An 18,264-nucleotide genomic window follows, 5' to 3' on the forward strand; every position below is an offset into this window, starting at 1 on the left:
TTTGGATTTGTTTTTACCTTCTGGTCACCTTCAAAGTCAGGTCATATTCGTCACCCTCAAAGGTCCCCATTTTAAATCATCATAAAATCCACACAAATTCATATTTGTTCTACTTTCAAAACTCGGATCTCTTCATGTACTTTTACTCTACACCTTTTATATTTGATGCATTTTTTTCCACCATGAATTATTGACATAAACTGGGCTCTAATACATTTATCTCAAGTTTCCCACTTAACTTCACTTTTAATTTTGAAAACATCTTGTTTTTTTATTTTTATGGTTCACTTCAGGTGTACATTTGAAAATGACCCGAAAATGTAAAAGAAATATACATCACATATATAAAGTCTGCACATGTTTGAGTAGAGTGGAAGAAGATGAAGAGACCTGAGTTTTGAAAGTAGAAAAATATGAATCCCTGTGGATTTTATGGCTATTTAAAAATTGTGACCCTCAAGGGTGACAAATGTACCATTTTGTTCTAGTCTTTGAACTGAACATGTGATATCAAAAATCATGGTGGCATTTTAAAATGTGACTCAAAATTTCATGTGACTGCCCTCAACACAGTGATAAATATTGATGTTTGAAAAAGAAAAGACCCTCGAGGGTCCCCAGGTGACCACAGGGTTAAATATAGATTTGTTATCTCGTCTTTGTTATACTCCTAATTATATCTTTTCAAGAATTCTCATCAGTATTAAACTTCATTATCCCCTTATTCTCTGTGTTGACCAGCATTTGTTGGTGTTGACTTTCAGCATTTTTCCAGGAGCAGTAGGTGTTGGAGCCCTCTCCATAATTTGAGCTGCAGCATCCAATTAGAGCTGTGCACGTTTTAGGAAACTGGATGAGACTCACCTCAACACAGAACCACACCTGATCTTTTATAATGATAACCCAGTGTGTGGAGCATGAGAGTGATTGAATGAAAACAAACTAACTGTAACTAATTTAACTGTGTAAATGCTGACAGCTGGACAAAGTCATTAAAGTGATTGCAGATCCAAATGTAACATTTTTCTTCAAAGGTAAACAGTGTGGGAATTCTGTTTTGCCAACTGTGCTCTCAAATTCATCAAACAGCTCTTGAATAAAATTATAGACAACCAAAGCCAGTGCACTATGACGTTAGGTATCACAATTTTATTACAAAAATTAAATCTTCATCTCTCAGTTTTGCCATGCTTGGAGCATATAACAATACAGTAGAAAACCCAGACCCAGAGATAGTAAAGCAGACTTCAACAATGCTTCCACAGCACTCTTTCATTCATGCTGTTACTATACAAACACTGTAACATTCCTTATACAGCGTAGTACACCTGCCCATAAAACGTGTCCGAAAACAAACCAAAATACACATTTACCAGAAGAACAAGAATTTCAACCCAGCTTGAAAAAACTCAACAACTAACTGGAAAAAACATTGAATCATCGCAACTGAAAAACATACCAAATGTGCTGAACACTAGAACCAGCCCAAGGCACCCAGGCTTTTGTAGCAATGTTGGCAAAGTTAACGACATTCTTACAACAGAGACACTTGAAGAAGAAAAGCGACAATTACAAATCGACCATAGTCTGACTTTGCAGTGTCCTTCATCACAGATTCTCTCTCTTCCTCCTCCTCCTCCTCAGCAGTCACAGTGCAAGATCCGGATGGGGCGGAATGGGTAAAAGTAATAAGGAGGCAACAATCTGTGAGTAAAATGTCTGAAAATCTATTGTATAGTTGTATTGTGGTAAAACAAAGTGTCAAGGCCGTCATAAGCTATAACGGTACAGACTATGGCTTACTTGTTTAGTAGATACATAAAAGAATAATAATGTAATATATGAATCAATATATGGAAATATGGAAATCTTTATTTCATGTTTGAATAAAATGGCACAAGTTTTGGTTAAAGATGCACACACTTTTCTGCTTGTGGGTCCACTCCCTGATTGCTCCATGGAGATGTGATCGCCCCCCCAGTGGCATTAATCTTATCTATTTCCAAGGGGATTGAGCCACTAGGACAAGTTACAGGTCAGATCTGTGGAAAGACAAGCTCACTCACAGTAAGAACGCATGTTTATCACGGTATTTTTGAGCCTGTAATGAAATAAATGCAACTCTGATAGGATTAACGCTATACTTTGAAACATATCGGCAAAGTATACACATGTCCACGGAGACGAGCAGGTGGCTGACACTCCACTAGAAAAGTTACATAGTGCAGCTTTACATAAATAAAGTTGGAAAGGAACTTCTAGACTAAAAAAAAAAGCTTGTGTTGTGACTTAAGTGCAGTGTTACATTTTTATGTGGGGTGGGGTCTATGGGAGAAGGGTAGGGGAGGGGTGGAGGGGGGTCCCAGGACATCAGACATCGCCTCACAGCTCCGAAACACTGACAGAAATGAGATGGACAGCGTAATCTCCGCTCCTCAGGCAGAGCAGTTCTTATGTAATCCCTCATTGTGAACCTTCCAAGTGTAAGGCGCAGATTGCCAGCTGCCAGTCCAAGACAAAATAAGCCAAAATGAAAAAGCGGAGGTGTGCATTTTAACATCCATGAAGAAAAAGTCGGAAAAATCCCACAATGATTTCTTTTTTATATCTTCAAGATGAAAAGTGTTGCACATAAATACCTAAGAAATCCCAGATTGAAGCTTTACTGAAAGTCAAAATTGTCTCTTAACAAAATAAAGACAAAAAAACGACAAGAGCTCGGAAAATACGGCAAGGCTTTTTTTTAAAGTTCGGTTCACTTTAGTTGTTCGAACGGCACGGCTCGAATGTCCATTTGGTTGCTCCTCCAAATATCTCGATGTTGCTCTCTGACCAGGAGAAGACGTTTCCCGCTGGTGCTTTGCTGTTGCACGTTGCCAGGTTGTAGATCTCCGCTACTGTTAGTTTCCTGTTCCAGATGTTTAGATTTGCCAATTCTCCCACGTAGGCTTGTGTCGCATCAAATCCACCTCCCAATGTGTCCTGAAGAGATGAATACATGTTAAAACTGCACTGACCTTGACTCTAATTTAAACTGGATAGTGTTATGTAACGAGTAAATGCCACGCTTCATCCCTATAGTTTAAAATTGAATTAGAGGTCAGAATGAAAAGGGTGAAATTTGCTGCTTTTAGTCATGTTATAATGTTGTTACCTCATAAAAACTCACTTGGAGTTGGGTTTTGTTTCAGTCACACATGTTTGAGTAACTTAAACATGTTTAACTCTGTGTATTATTAGTGTGTCTACATCTCCAAAGCTCAAAATGCTCTGTTCCACCTTGTGATGTCATGAAGTGGTAGTTTTCAAGTTAACAGCATTTTTTTTCTTTTGTTCAGTAGTAACTGGCAATTCCAGAGCTGTACATTATTCAAATGTTTCTAGTGAAGACATATGGAGTTTAAAAACACAGTGAAGCACTTCCCGTATCACCACATGACATCACAAGGTGGAACAGAGTGTTTTCAGTTTGACAGAAGTGCTCAGCCTTAATATGCAGGGTTCGTGTGTTAAACATGTGTGAATGAAGCAAAAAAAACAACTCATTATATTTTTTTGATATACAACATTATAGCAAAGATAATAGCACAGAAAATAGTGTAATATGGGCACTTTAACTGTCAGATTGTAGATTTGTCGATGTGGTTTATGGTTAATTTCTTTGTAATTACTGTGCGTATCCACATGAAACAAAAAACGACCACAAAATTCAACATTTATGGATGATAATATTGGATCATTCTTTCAAAAATTATTATATAAGCCCCTGCCCTGTATCTAAAACTATGGCATCATCAAATCCTACACTTTGAATGCGATCTATTGAATAAGTTTGAATTTAATTGTTAAATGTGATATCATGTCGTTCATTTTTTTTTCTCACTAAATTAAGTTATGAAGTTGGGTGAGGGAAACAATGCTGTAATCTGTTGTCTCCTTTGTTTGTATCATTAATTTCAAATCTCTGGCTCTTTTCAATAAAATCCTAATAGCATAGCCCCCGTTTATTATTGGACTTAATGTGGTGTGTTATGACCATCTGTCCAGTGTTATGTAATAAATGTAATGCAATAGTAGAGTTTTGAGGATCACGATAATTACCATCATTTCACAGTTGAAATATTTTCCACTTTTGCCTCTTAAATTCAATCTTTTATTTAATCTTTAGCGCACAGAGCTGTTCAATAGATAGCTGATATAAACACATGTAAGCGTGTTAGAATATCCTTGAGGTGCACTCTGTAACTTTTATGGCGCAGGGTCCACCATCTGCTTGTCTCCATGGAGATGTTATTGCTATGGCATCGAACCATGGAGACAAACAAGTGACACCTCTAGACCCTGTTACGAGTCAGATCTGTTTGTACTTTCCGCGTGTACCGTGTGATCTGTATATTAATTTGTTTGTTTGTTTTTTGTGAAGCACTTTGGTCAGCTGACATTGTTGTGAATGTGCTATATAAATAAACTTGAACTGAAGATCTATGGAGAGGCGAGCTTTTACAGTAAGAGTGTAAGATAACTAAGAAATACAAAAAACACCTATAATTCATTAAATGGGTTCATGGGTTTCAACTTTTTGTTACTTTTTGAAACTCATGAATATGTAGCTTTTTACTTATTTCCTATTACATTAGCAGTAGCAGTAGTGTCTCACCTGCTCTTGTCCCAGGACTAGCACCCCCTCTGGTTTGATGGGGTGGTACGGAGCCAGGTTTTCTCCGCTGCCCCTCATCACCCCATCCTGGAAGGCCTCCCACACCCCGTCCCGAGTGGTCCACGTAATGCAAAGGTGATGCCATTTACCATCATTGATTAGGAATGGCAGCTTGGCAACCTGTAACAACAAACAATATACTTTTAATAGTCAAGTACTTAAAGTTTATATGACATGTTTTTCTTTCTAATTATTACTTTGCTTGGTGGGATAGTACCTGTGGTGAATATTTATTATAGTCATGTACTAAAATACAGGAAGTAGTAGCACTGAGTTGAATTTTTCTACATCAACATACAAATTTCCATCGAAAATACAGAAACAATTTTGCGCAAGGAACATTTTTCTGGTTACCTCTACTTATGTCACATCTGCTGCCTGCAAACTAAACGTAAATCAAAATTTTAAAACTAGGAAACACTAGGCAACATTTTTACCCAAGTCTTAAATATAATGATGCTAAATGAGTCTTTTGCACTTCCTATAACATATTGTTCTGGTGTTGTTTCTCCACTTCTTCTACAGGTTTTGTCTGTTCTGACATTATCACATTTCTGTTCTGTTCTAACACCTCAGATTTGTCACCCACGTCTATTTTTATGAGGCTTCCTGCACTGCTACACAATTACACTGGCAATGCTCATGACATTGGCACTTTGGAATGTGAGCAGATAATTGGGTCACATCGGCCCCTTTTGATTTAGATTTGCAAGCGTGCTATTGGTTTAGAGTTAGGAATACAGCCCACATTTAGATTACATCCATCAAGTTTAAAGCTGCACTACATATCTTTTCTGGCGGAAGGTCTGCCACCCACTTGTCCCTTTGGAGATGGTGCTTTGCCAGCTCCATAATATGTCATTTAAGTTATCTCTCTCAATGGACACAAGATGATGACGGCAGTAAGTTACAGGTCAGATGTGTGGAAAGGTGATCCTGCTCATAATAAAAAGGTGTATTTTTAAGTTTTGGGGTTTTTTACATGACAGAATAAATTATAAAACAAGTGTAATGCTATTTTGATGGATGTTCTAGGCAAAGGAGTAAGATTTCCATTGAGACAAGCAAAAAAGTTATATTGTGCATCTTTAATAACTAGTTGTAACTGTTTTGCAACTAAAAAGCTCTTTGGAGTTATAGTTAGCAGCGTGATAATATATTATGCAGCTTAATCCTAAAAAGTTACTGGTGAAGTCCATTCCAACAGTCCTGGACTCTTAATAAAATCCTTTAACCACAGGCCAGTATGTTTCATGGGCTGCTTGCCTGGACTCCATACCATCTTATCTATGGGTCTCAGCTTTCTGTTATTATATGCACTATTTTGAAGACGTTTTTCCATTAAAAATATATAAAATTTAAATAGTTAATTGCTACAAGCTGTCCTAATTTTAGAGTACACTATAGTAAAATCAAATTAAATGAAATTAAACTGAACCTTGTCATTAATGAGGATCTCCATTGGATTGTTGCCCCACTCGATCAGCACCAGCTCGTTGGACTGTCCCGGGACAGCATAGGAGAAAGGCGTGCCCACTCCTGGTGAGGCGTTGGACTTGATCCACAGACACACACTGAAGGAGTACATCTCAGGCAGGCTCCTCTTGGCTTTGGCGTACATGTAGTTTGTCCTCAAAGGGAACGTCAACTGGAACTTTTCACTGGGTCTGCCGTCTTTACCTGCACATGTGACCGGGGTCAGGTTATAAAGGAATGGCTTTGGATTATTGTTATATGTTATGCACCGGTGGGGCATTGGTAAATGATCAACTTGAATTGAATCATTCTAAAGTTCTAACATTTTAAACTTAGACCAGTAGCTGTATAAATTGTAATGACCTAACAGCAATAAGGTCAGTGGTCTAGAGGTCAAACTGTCATTTAACTCAAAAGCTTCAGAAACTCTTCACACACTAAAGTACTAAAGGCAACGTATCTATTTCAACTTCTCAGAAAAGCCCTGATGGGGTAGATCTATTTGACCTTCAGTTTCAAGCACGTTCTGCGGCTATTGCGTTGATATTTTCAGTGTCTGGTCTGTGTAGGCGGGCTCTACCTCCTCTTTTCTGGTTTATACAAGCCTTGCGCACGCGCCTACGTGCACTATTTTATACCTGTGTAGCCTATATGCTTCAACGCGCAAAAAAGTAAACTTTCCTAGAGGAAACTCAATTTATAAAACACAAAGTGGATGAATCCAAAGAGCAAACAGGTTCTGAGATATGCAAAATAATGCAGCTTCACTCTGCTCCTCCTCAAATCCGCGCGCAATGAGGGGCTGCGGCATTTTGCGCTCTGCCAGAGTGATAGGCTCATAATGAATGATGTAACATTGTCCATCGGGGTTAAAGCGCAGAGCTAAAGCGGCGGGTCGTGTGTAATCCAGGTGCGCACCTTTTTCCAGGTCCGTGATGCGGTGGTGCAGAGACGTGAGCGTGGACTCCACTCGGTTGCGCTGCTCCGTGTCGTTCCTGGAGCCTTTGCCCTCCTCCAGAGTGTTGACCCGGGACAGCACCTGCTTCTCCATGTCGTCTATCTTATTCTGCAGCAGGTCTTTGAGGCTGTTCGCCTGCGCAGAGCCGTTGTTGCCGCGGCTGTAGTTCTGCGTCGGACAAACACGGGGTTAGAGCGGGACACTTTGTGCAGCAATAAACAGTAATAAACAAGCTGTCACATCAGTTTGACCAGACACGCTGCGAAATGTTGCAGAAACCACTTTTAACTCTATAGAATGAACACTTTTCTTTATACGAGAATGTGAATTTAAGAGTGTACCTTTTACATTATTCAATCAGTCTCAGACAGTCTAATATTTGTTATATCGGGAAAATACATGCACTTGGTTATTGTTAATCTTATGAAAATAATGTGTTTCTAAAAGACAAATTACCTTAAAAAACAAGCAATAGCAATATCTTTGTTTTTCTTTTTATGGGCTTCTCTTTTGTCCATTCTGTCACCTGTTTTATTACACTGAGCTATGTTGGATAGCACAGTTATAACATTAAAGCATTAAAACACAAACTGTAAGAGGAGATCCGAGACACACGTGGGTCCAGTAAAAGAGGGTATACCGCAGCGCTCCTACCTCTAGATTCTCCAGCCGCTGTTTGAGGGTCTGTAGGGTCTGTCCCAGTTGGGTCAGAGTCTCCGTGGTGCCCCGGGACACGTCTCCCATAGTGTTCTTTCCCCCCGGCCGCCTCGCGCCCTCTGCGGTTGGCGCGCTCTGACTCTCGCAGCGGTTCAGTTTGGACGTTAGTTCCCTGATTGTCTCCTTTTGGTTCATGATCGTCTCCTTCTGCTGCAGCACGGTCTCGCGCAGCTGCATGACGGTGGTCTTCAGATCCTCTGCCGGTCCACTGTTCTGCATTGATGCCGAGCACAAGTCCATATCCTTGGGCACTGATTGGCAAATGAACTGCGTCTGTCCCAACTCTTGCGTTGTGCTCTGCGCCAAAAACAACCACGAGGAAAGTACAAAAAGTTTCCGCGATAAGACGTCCATTGCGTTGGTTTGGTCTGGAGCTGTTTATGTGAAAGAGAAACTGTGGTTTCAGCACCACGGAGCTGTCCACTGAACTGAGCGCCCTGTCTCCGCGTGCACTTTATATAGAGGCTTTGGGAAGCGCACATCTGCGCGTGCAGGAGGGAGAGGAGGGGGAGGTGGGCAACGCTGAGTAAGGCCCACACGGGCCAGCCCTCTTTAAGGTCGTCCCACTCGAATTTACATGTATAAATGTATTAGAATTTTGCGGGTTGACTCGTGCGCCGTGCAGATGCCTCGTGCGGTGGGCATGACAACATACTTTTGAAACATGAAACTGAAATAAACGTGCCAACAAATCTTTGAGAATTACGATTACAGATTGGAAATAAAGTGCCCAGTGTAAGAGGACTGGGATTCAAATGTGTTATATGAGTGTAGAGCACTAATGAACAATAGAGATCTGTGTTAGTGAAAACATCAGAACGTGAGCATCCTCCATATATTCTTAATCTATTCCTTATAGCAACATTACCACGTCTTGGTTTAATGTACATTACTGTAGTGGTAAAATGTACAATTATGACTCCACCTTAAATGAAGCCTTTTCTCGTCTTTCCCAAGCGCAGTGGGGTCCCCGCCACTACCCACTCTCTCACCACTCCCTCCCTCCCTCCCTCTTTCTCTCTCTCACGCGTAAGAGCGCACTGCCCGTGGCTTTCACACTGCGCTTGTGTTCCATGTTCTCTTTCCAGCCTTTCCATTAGATGAACAGTTCCAGTCTCTCTCCATTACCACAGCCGGAAAGGATCTGTGTCCGCGCTGTAATGGTTTGGCTCTACAGCAGTGTCCGTGCGTAACGAGAGGAAGGGCGCTTCTCAGTACACAATACAGTTGGATACAAAGTTGAATACAATACTCTACACACACTATTAACAGAGATGGCACAGTTATGCTAAACTTTTACAACCAGGGGGCGCTGTAAAGCTCAGCCCTGCCAAATTTTCACAGCGTGTTATGTAACAGTTCCACCCGTGCATCAATAAACTAAAAGAAAAGGATGGTCCAAGCTGCCATGGATCAGATCGGGATAACCAGTCAAATCCCACTGATATAAATAGATACATAGTCGTGCTTTCTATCTAACCCAAACAGGGACACATCTGCGCAGAATGGAGAAGCTTCTGAGGCTGCGGAGCGAAAGGACACTTCCCTCTGAACCCGCTGCACCGAGGGCCCACCACCGGACACTTTGAAGTCAGCTCCGTTTGAAATCCAGGCTTCAGACCCACACTCTGGCACCGAGGTGAATACATAGAGTATGCTCTTACAGATAAAAGCAAAAATCACTTTATATAGTGTACAGAAAAGAGAGGTGAAATAGGATGGCTTACAGTGCAATAAAACTAGGGGAAACAGAGGCTAGACCTATACTTTTAAAATCCCCAATGACAAAAGCCCCAAGATCAAGATTTCCTTCAGGAGGGATCAATAATGTAGACCTATACCTACCTACCATATATACAACTAGGGTTTGACTTTCTGAAAAGGGTGCTTTCATTAATGTATAATATCTTTATAATAGCATAGGGGCACTATATAACATATTTCATTCATTAATTTTATTTGCTTGTCTTTTATTGGCCAGTGGGGGGCTGTAGTCTATTCTATCTACAAAGAGGCGCACTATTGGCAATGAATCACAGGACTAACCGTTGCCATCACTACCTACCACTTACATTCAATTACAGTAACAGCTTAGATTCTCCAGTGTAAATCTTATTAGTATACCCTTTACTACCATCATTCAACAAAGAGCATCTGACAGGTGGCCTTATGGACCATTACCCATATGTGCTACAATTTGGCTAGCAGTGGCAGTGGGTTGGTAGTTTACCCATCAACTGCATGATCACAAGTTTAGATTTTGCGTATGCGTGTATTGTCGCTCCTCGGTGTCCTCAGGCAGTACATTTCGCCCGCATTGCCCTCTGAAAACACATGGTTTGTTGTGCTGGAGAGCGCATCTGGCTTAAAAATAACCAAATCAAAAATGTGAATGGTTCTCTGTAGCAACCATAGTACCTCTGTATATATAAATGGATATAGCTAATGCGCTAGCTGCCATGTTCCATATAAGAAGTGCTCATGCTTCCGGCTCCATCAACTCTGGCTTCAATTCACTTTACGTTGAAAAATCATCATTCCTCTCTCTGTAACTGCTGCTTTCAGGTCATCACTTTGGTTGATAATTTGACTTGAAAACGAAACATATAAATATCTTTTGGTGACTGCAACTTGCTCTCTTGAAATTCCCAAGCTTGCATATATAATTTGCTGCTAAACCGTTTAAGACTCCCTATCTCTCCTACATGCCTTCTCTCAACACAAACCACTCCAACACATTTAACCAAGTGTTTCTTTCCACTCCTATACCTGGTTGCATGACGCTAATGCCCCCGGTGCCTACAATGAAATGAAAATTGACCGCGCAGTCTTCTTTAATTTCTTTAATTATTGATCCCCCGTCTTGTAATCAGCGGAGGTGGAGGGCTGAAGGGGGATGCAACAAATGCTTAATAGCCTTGTCTAATTGCAGAGGCCATACTGCGACAGGCGCGTAACAAATCTGACTCCAATTCAGCACATGTGGTCATTAGCGGTCATAGTCTGAACATGCATCAACAAGTTATCGTTAATGCAACAGAAATGAGATCCTTGTTTACCAAATAGGGTGAAACAAACTAGTTTTCCCTGGCTTTCTCTTGAGGGGAAGAATAGAGTAAAATGAGCAATCTGTAGCCATATAGTGTAGTGTATGTATCTGCTCAGTATTCATGGTTTAACCCACGCGTTTAAAGTGCAACCGTAACGCCTTATGTTTAACTTGGCTTCCTTCCTGTTAAGCAATACGTTTTCTTCCAAAACACTGAGAAAGATTGCAGTAGATGTCGATCAGGCTTTACATTGAGTTTTGTGTTGTGACTAAACAACATTAGTGAAGATAAATGTGAGATATTGGCTTGATCTGCGCTGTTGCGATTCAGAAAATATATGGTTGTAGTTATTGGAGCAAAGCAAATGAATGGGACAGGCTAATTAAGATAAGCCTTAGAGTTAAGAGGATTTTTTTTTTTTTTTCATTCTCCAAGTGAATGAAAGTCTGGCTCAAACTCAACTCTGTAATTGAGAAATATTTCATTTTTCCCCAATCTTGTTCCCATTTTCAAAAGACATGGCTATAGGTGACAAATTATCGATATCATTTGTATTCAGTGAGTGTCATCTCTAAATACTTTTCAGATCATTGGCAAATGTATCCCAGGTGCCCCTTCACCACATACCCCACACTAAAGGCATTTCAGACCTCCTCCTAACAGTTATATTGGCCCGTCGTTTACAACAAGTTTCAATTTTACATCTAAAGTCACCCTAAAAGTCAATGTTTCGATATGGGGTATTAAACTTGTTTTCACGGAGATGTTATTGCTTATATGTTCCACGGTGTGATATTAAACTTATCTCTCAAGCTTCATTTTTTAGTATTTAATTAAATATTAAGTGTTTTCATTGCTCAAAAATATCTTTTGAACTGAAATTCTGAAACGTCTGAACTGTAAGTTGGCCTGCACGGAGGCTTTTCCCTATGAAACTAAAAAATGAATACCATACTGTGGAAAATTCTTGGCCAAGCAATAACATCCCCATGGAGATGTGGCGTGTGGCATCATTTAACCTGAATTGGAGTGACAGTAGCTCAGTTTGTAGAGTGCTTGTTCACTGATCTGAAGGTGGCGGTGTGATTCTAGCTCCCACAGATGAACGCTGTTGTTGTGTCTTTAAAGCAATAAACTTAACCCACCTCGCCCCCAGTGTTTGTGTACACTGGTGTATGAGTGTGTGTGTGAATGGATGAGTGGTTCCATGATGTAAAGCTCATCAAGTGTTTTGAAGGTGGAAAAGTGCTATTGCTGTGTTTCGGATGATATCGCAACGTTCAATAGGCCAATCAAATTTAATATAGATGGGGGAGCAGCTATTTTTGTTGTAATACAGTGAGTTCTTGGCTCTAGTCAGTAATAGAAATGATCAGGTTCAACATTTGTGCATTTACGTTTTGGATATTTCATGGCAAAGTATAATATAATAAATAGGGAAATATGGCTCTTCGGAAATACTTTGGAGGACTTAAAACCAGATAAACAGAAAAGTAAACCACTCTCTCCTTTATCTGGTTGAGTTTTATTTCATTCTTCTAAACTGACCAAGTCCATCCTTCAAGAAGTAAAGTAAGTGTGCCATGTCCCACTTTCCAGACAGGCTGCCTCTGCTTGGACGTGCCTTTCTTTGCAGTGTTTTGACATACACCTCACAGTTTGGTCCAGCCGCTCTCCGCACCCAAGAGGCTCAAATCCATAATGATCCCACTCCCAGGCCCACTGAATAATGCAGGGCTTTATAATAGAAGCCACTTTCTAATGGCAGAGATAGATACGAGCCATTTCACACAGTGGCAGCAACGCACACACTTATTTATCCACATCTGCAATAACAGCAGAGAGAGAGAGGGAGCGGGAGAAAGTAAGGGAGAGACAGGGAGAGCAGAAGAGGAGGGTGAGAGTGAAGTGAGAAAAGTGAGGGAGAGAGCAAGCAGGAGAGAAGAGGGAGTGAGAGAGAGAGGGAAAGAGAGAACAGCAGAGGAGGTTGAGAGTAAAGTGAGCAAAGTAAGGGAGAGAGTGATCAGGAGAGAACAGAGAAGAGAGAGAGAAGAAGAGAATGGAGAGACTGAGAGAAAAAGTGAGAGAGGAATGAAAGATGGGGAGGGAGAGAGTGAGAAAAACGGATGAGGAGGCGAAAGTAAAACAATTAAGGGAGGAGAATGAGAGAGAAAGAGGAAAAGATCAATGGAGAGAGAGAACAAGGAGAGAGAGAAGCTGAGAGAGACAGCGGGAGGGCAAGAGAAGAAGATAGAGAGAGGAAGAGGGAGAGAAGGCAGAGAGAGAGAAGAGAAGATGAGAAAGAAGGACAGACAGATAGAGAGAGAGACAGAGAGAGGAGGGAAAGAAAGAGGGTGAGAAGATGAGGGAGGCAATAGAAGGAGAGAGAGAGAGAAGAAGAGAGCAAGGACAAGGTGAGATGAGGAGAGAAAGAAGAAAGTAGGGAAGAGGTGGTAGCAGAGTGGGAGAGACAGATAGGGAGAGAGATGTGCCAGAAAGCTGCTGTAGAACTGACAAACACAGCACAAACAACAGCAGCAGTGGTTTTGGGAGCGGAGAGCAAAAACGTGTTCGACATGGCACACTTTTACTGATACTGCTCCTTTACACTCCCAACAAAATGCACTACAGTAAAAGATGTGCTCTGCTGCTTGTTTATTCATGCTCAAAATCTCACAATAAGATGGAGACCAGATTTAAAAGCACTTTTATGGGCCCAAGTTTGTCACACAATTGGATACATTTTATACATGACTAAAGTAAAACGTGAAAAAACGTGAAAAATAGAACTAGTTCATTTTAAACGTTTTGCAGTGCTCCAAAGTTATTTCTCCCTTATCCATTTGAACGTCTTAATTATTGTCTATAGTGGATTTAAAAGCTTTTTTGCAGCTCTCAAAGACTTAAGTAGAGTTTTGCCGTGGCAGTAAGGCTAACAGCAACCAGCATGCTAATCTGCACTTCCTGATTATAGGACTATAAAGTACTTTATATTTAGATGCAGACATATTTTGACCTGAAGAGCTGCTTATACAATATATCTGTACAGTACATAATGACAAGTGGGTCTGGAACGTTTCCCCTTATTATTATTATATTCAATGGCAGGTTCTATTGTTAATTATATAATCCGTAAGTACTTAATATAATAAACAAAGGATGAGAAGTGAAGTCATGACGCAAAATGTACTTTTTTGTGTTAAACACTGGACTTTGTTGAGGTATGTCATCTGAATAAAAACTTCTGCTGAAGAGAAAGTCTTTTAGTAAAGGATCATTTCCAGACCAACCGAGAAGATAATAAAGACTGAGGTGTAGATATTAAGACTACCTAAAACAGAATGCAATAACCCTAGTTTATTCTAAATTTAGATTTATTTTTTTTTTTGACAGCTCAATTGTAGCGACTGTGCATTTCATTGTCAAGTTTCACTGGCCCCAGTCTTGTCTCTGCTGCATTGAAGTCTGTATTTGGACCGCTCCAGTGGGACACGATCTGCTGCAGCTGGGCCTGTGTTCCCAATAGACTCTGAAGAGAAGATAGAAACATAGGCATAATTCAAAACCACAGTGTTATAATCCAGTGTGGGCAGAGCTCTACATACCAACTATATCCAAAAGTAGGTCAGTCCAAACTTTATGAGTCATCCTTTGCTTTGAAACCCATTTGACCTTTATATTTGTGATCAATTGTTGAAAATGCCCTGGACTTGCTTTGAGCTTTGCATTGGGGTTATTGATGTCCAGTCACTCTAAAAGTTGTTCTCCTCTCATTAAAAACCAAAGTGACATAAACAAATACGGTTGGCATTACGGGGTGCGGCGGGCGCTAAGCTAACCTCATCATAATTCTCCCGGGCAGGCACATTAACACTTTAGCGGCGACAGAGCTGTTCATCAAGAGCTTATGTCGTTGGCCTTGTTGGAGTCGATCCAAGAACAACATTTCCCAGGATTCAGTTTGTGCAGGAATCAGGGCCAAAATAAGAGTGGTGGTTCAAATGGCAAATGATGATGCCAAAATATGACAAAATATGGCAAAATATGGCAAATCTGGCGCACAGGGTGAAAACAAGAGAGTGGAAACTTACTATAAGCTTACTATACGGCTACTGATGATTGCACGTACTAATTACTATCATAAAACAATGAAATGACAAAACCTCATGTGGTTTGCTTCACTCCATAAAGGATTGGTCAAATGGGAAGTGATGCCACCGATTAAAGGAGCCAAGGGAGCATGTCTGTCATTGCCTGTGAATATTTGATGAGTGTTTAGCCCAAACCACTGACACTGACATGGGTAAGGAGACCCAATTAGACTATGCCACAAGTAGGCCCAAGTTCACAAGGAAAGAAAGTGTGAGGTGAACAGCAGCAATGTTGTAACAAAAGATATAATGGTCACTGCTATACACCATAGGCTGTATAAAGAAGTGGACTAAGTGAGTGTGACGTCACCCATAGCGTCAAATGAAACTCATCAAGGCTAGCAGTTATAGCGGAGAATTTGGAGCCGAGTTACACGTTCGGATTTCCTACTGCAAGTATCATAGCAACCAAACAGCTAATCTGGAGCTCTTCCCGCCCTCACCGCTGGTTTAGCAATGCTGTCAATCAAACCTGTTGGTAATGCTAGTACGAGTGACCTTGGCCAAAGAACGGACCGGATTTGTCTGTTATGAATGTTCATGTCGTGATTTACGGACACAATAGCAAAATAAAAATACCTGGATCATGTAAAGTGAGTTATTACGTTAGTTATAACATTTTCAAGTCTGACAGCTGCAGTTACAGAGAGAGGGCGATGATATTTCAATGTAAGGTGATTTGGAGCCAGAGGCGATGGAGCCAAAAGCGCACCCATGCTCACTTCCTATTTAGAACACAGCGGCTAGCAGGTTAACTATATATATATATATATATATATATATATATATATATATATATATATATATATATGGCATAGCATTAACTTGTTACATATGTAAGGATGGAAAGGTGTTTTAAATAGTATAGTTTATAGTTAGTAATAAGTTTTTACATGTACGTGAATATAACCTGTTTTGCTTTAGTAAAATGTTTTGTTCTCATCTGTAGTGATAAAGGCTTGTAACATACTTTATTTTCTGCTTCATAACAATTCTGTTTTGTTTTGAGGACTTACTAAACGCAGTGTGGCATCATAAATAATATAGAGTCTGTTACAGTTTACACAGTCTGATATAGAGACAACAGTTCCTCCGGGGTCTGGGAGGAGGCGCAGGGGGAGCAGGTGTGGTTAGGACTTAATAAGAGCAGAGCGGAAGAAGAGCTCACTATTCTCTCAATTACACCGAGTGAGACATGAGCTTGTGTACTCCTTCAGGGACCCCGTCTTACTCTTGTGGTTTTCTTCCCAAAAGCACATTAGATTTGGAGTGGTCGGAAGTGAGCATGGAGTACAAGTGGGATATTTTTATAAACAGTAACTATGGCTAGCTGAACTTTGTAAACTTTCAATATTTTTGTTCCGGGCACTTAATGATCAAGCTTTTTGTCTACTTCTGTTTGTGTATGGGCAGGCCTCCCCCAGCAAATATGCACAGGACCAACAGCCAATAGGGGTCCATAATGTACAGTATTGTGTATATTCCATAGACATTTATGATACAACATTATTTTAGTTTGGGCCAATAGGTTGTCACATGGGCATGGTCTAAGGTAAAGGTGCCCAAACTGTGTCCTTTGTTTTCTCAGTTGGTGGAGTGTTTGTCTACTGATCTACTGGGGTTCTCGCTCTTGATTAAACATCATTGGTTTAGCGGTCAGATCCACTGACCCGCAGGTTGGTGGTGTGATCCAGCACCCACAGATGAATGCTGTCATTGTGCAAGACACTTAACCCATCTCGCCCTCAGTGTCTCCATACAGTCGTGTGAGAATGGGTGAATGGTTCAATGATGTAAAGTGCTTTGAGTGCCTTGAAGGTCAAAAAGTGCTATATAAAAATTTGACCATTTACAAATCTAAAGGACCTTTCACTTGCAAAATCTTTCAAGGTTCAAGGTTGGGCCACGATTTGAGAATTATGCAGGAGGCAGATGTTATGAGGGACAAAACAGTAACATAACCTATATCAAAGTTATAGGTGCACTATGTAACTTTTCCGGTGGAGTTGTTATTTCCTTGCCTGAAAATACAAGCATTCTCCACAGATCAGACCTGTAACTTAGCTTGATAGCATCATCTAATTGTTTTCATGTCGTTAATGCCATGCTGTGCAGCATTTCAGCCAAAGCAATACCAATTTTCACGGAGACAAGCATAAGGTGGACTCCCCAACAAGAAGTTACCCTCCAAAGGTTCAAGTTTAGACACCTCTAATCCACTACAGTTCTTTCCCTTGCATAAGTGTTTCCCTATTGCTTAAAAAAAATAGTTTGTTTGCATAACGGAGCAGATGTCTCATGATCTAAGCAGCCTCAGCATCATTACTCACAATCCTTCAGAGCACAGGGATATATTATTCATAACATGAGAACGGCTTCACTGTTGCACCTCGCGCCCATTTATTTAAATCCACTGTAAACCAGAGCAGCGGAAACCTGAATAATACACATAGACTGTTTATTGATCATTTGCCAGAGCTCGGGTTCAGCAATTTGTCACATAATAGACGCCAATGATTTTGAATGTATTTCTCAAGCAGGTGTGGTGTTTGGGATATCTATATGCTTTATGTGTTGTCCTAACTTGATTTTCATTTAATGTGATTTCCCTGTATCTGTTTTTTGCATGTTAGCACTGGAAACCTAATTCAGTCATAATGTTTCACAAGCCAATTTCCTCCTTGTGCCACTATACAGTTTTGATAAACTCAGCAAAAAATAAATGTCTTTGAATGTAATGAGGTTTACTATGTGTAGAATATTCTTGTGGGAGTTTTGTGCGTGTCCCATTTTTTCCATGCTACTCCAATGTTCTATAGTATTTGTAAGTGTACATGCATATACACTGAATACATTGCATTGGTCTGGAGATAAGAACACTCAATACATTATTCTCCTTTCACATCCGGCCAATGCTTCCAATATCCCCATTCCCATTGAACTGCAGAAAAGAAATTGTTCAAGCAACCTTTCTTTGTGTACTGAATTATGGAGATAGAATATGCATGCAGACTTCAGCCTCTACTTTAGATATGCTCTTTCACGCTGCTTCTTTTCACTCTATGAAAAAGTAGTTTGGCCATGGCTATCTGTCAGAAGAAAACAACACTGTATAAAATGTATTGGGACTAGACTGCCTAAATATCTCACTTATTTGTTGAGCATTGATACGGGAACTTTTAATACAAGATCTCA

General features: G+C 40.4%; 1 protein-coding gene across 1 annotated transcript; it reads right to left on the bottom strand.

Annotated features, from left to right (window-relative positions):
• Nucleotides 1-1,118: 1,118 nt before the first annotated feature.
• LOC117379182 (neuronal pentraxin-1-like) lies at nucleotides 1,119-8,298 on the bottom strand. Its single transcript, XM_033975888.2, has 5 exons — nucleotides 7,806-8,298; nucleotides 7,112-7,319; nucleotides 6,156-6,397; nucleotides 4,658-4,837; nucleotides 1,119-2,982 (listed from the first exon to the last, which is right to left on the bottom strand). Exons 1-5 carry the CDS (start codon nucleotides 8,220-8,222, stop codon nucleotides 2,761-2,763), a joined length of 1,269 nt encoding a protein of 422 aa, XP_033831779.1. The 5' UTR covers nucleotides 8,223-8,298; the 3' UTR covers nucleotides 1,119-2,760.
• Nucleotides 8,299-18,264: the final 9,966 nt, after the last annotated feature.

Source organism: Periophthalmus magnuspinnatus, chromosome 1 (genome assembly GCF_009829125.3).
Source record: "Periophthalmus magnuspinnatus isolate fPerMag1 chromosome 1, fPerMag1.2.pri, whole genome shotgun sequence".
Classification (NCBI taxonomy): Eukaryota; Metazoa; Chordata; class Actinopteri; order Gobiiformes; family Gobiidae; genus Periophthalmus; species Periophthalmus magnuspinnatus.

Coding starts and splice junctions, on each gene's coding strand:
- LOC117379182 (XM_033975888.2), bottom strand. CDS start 8,222: ATGGACGTCTTATCGCGGAAACTTTTTGTACTTTCCTCGTGGTTGTTT. Junction 6,398..7,111: donor CATCACGGACCTGGAAAAAG/GTGCGCACCTGG, acceptor TCACATGTGCAG/GTAAAGACGGCAGACCCAGT. Junction 4,838..6,155: donor AGATCCTCATTAATGACAAG/GTTCAGTTTAAT, acceptor TTGTTGTTACAG/GTTGCCAAGCTGCCATTCCT.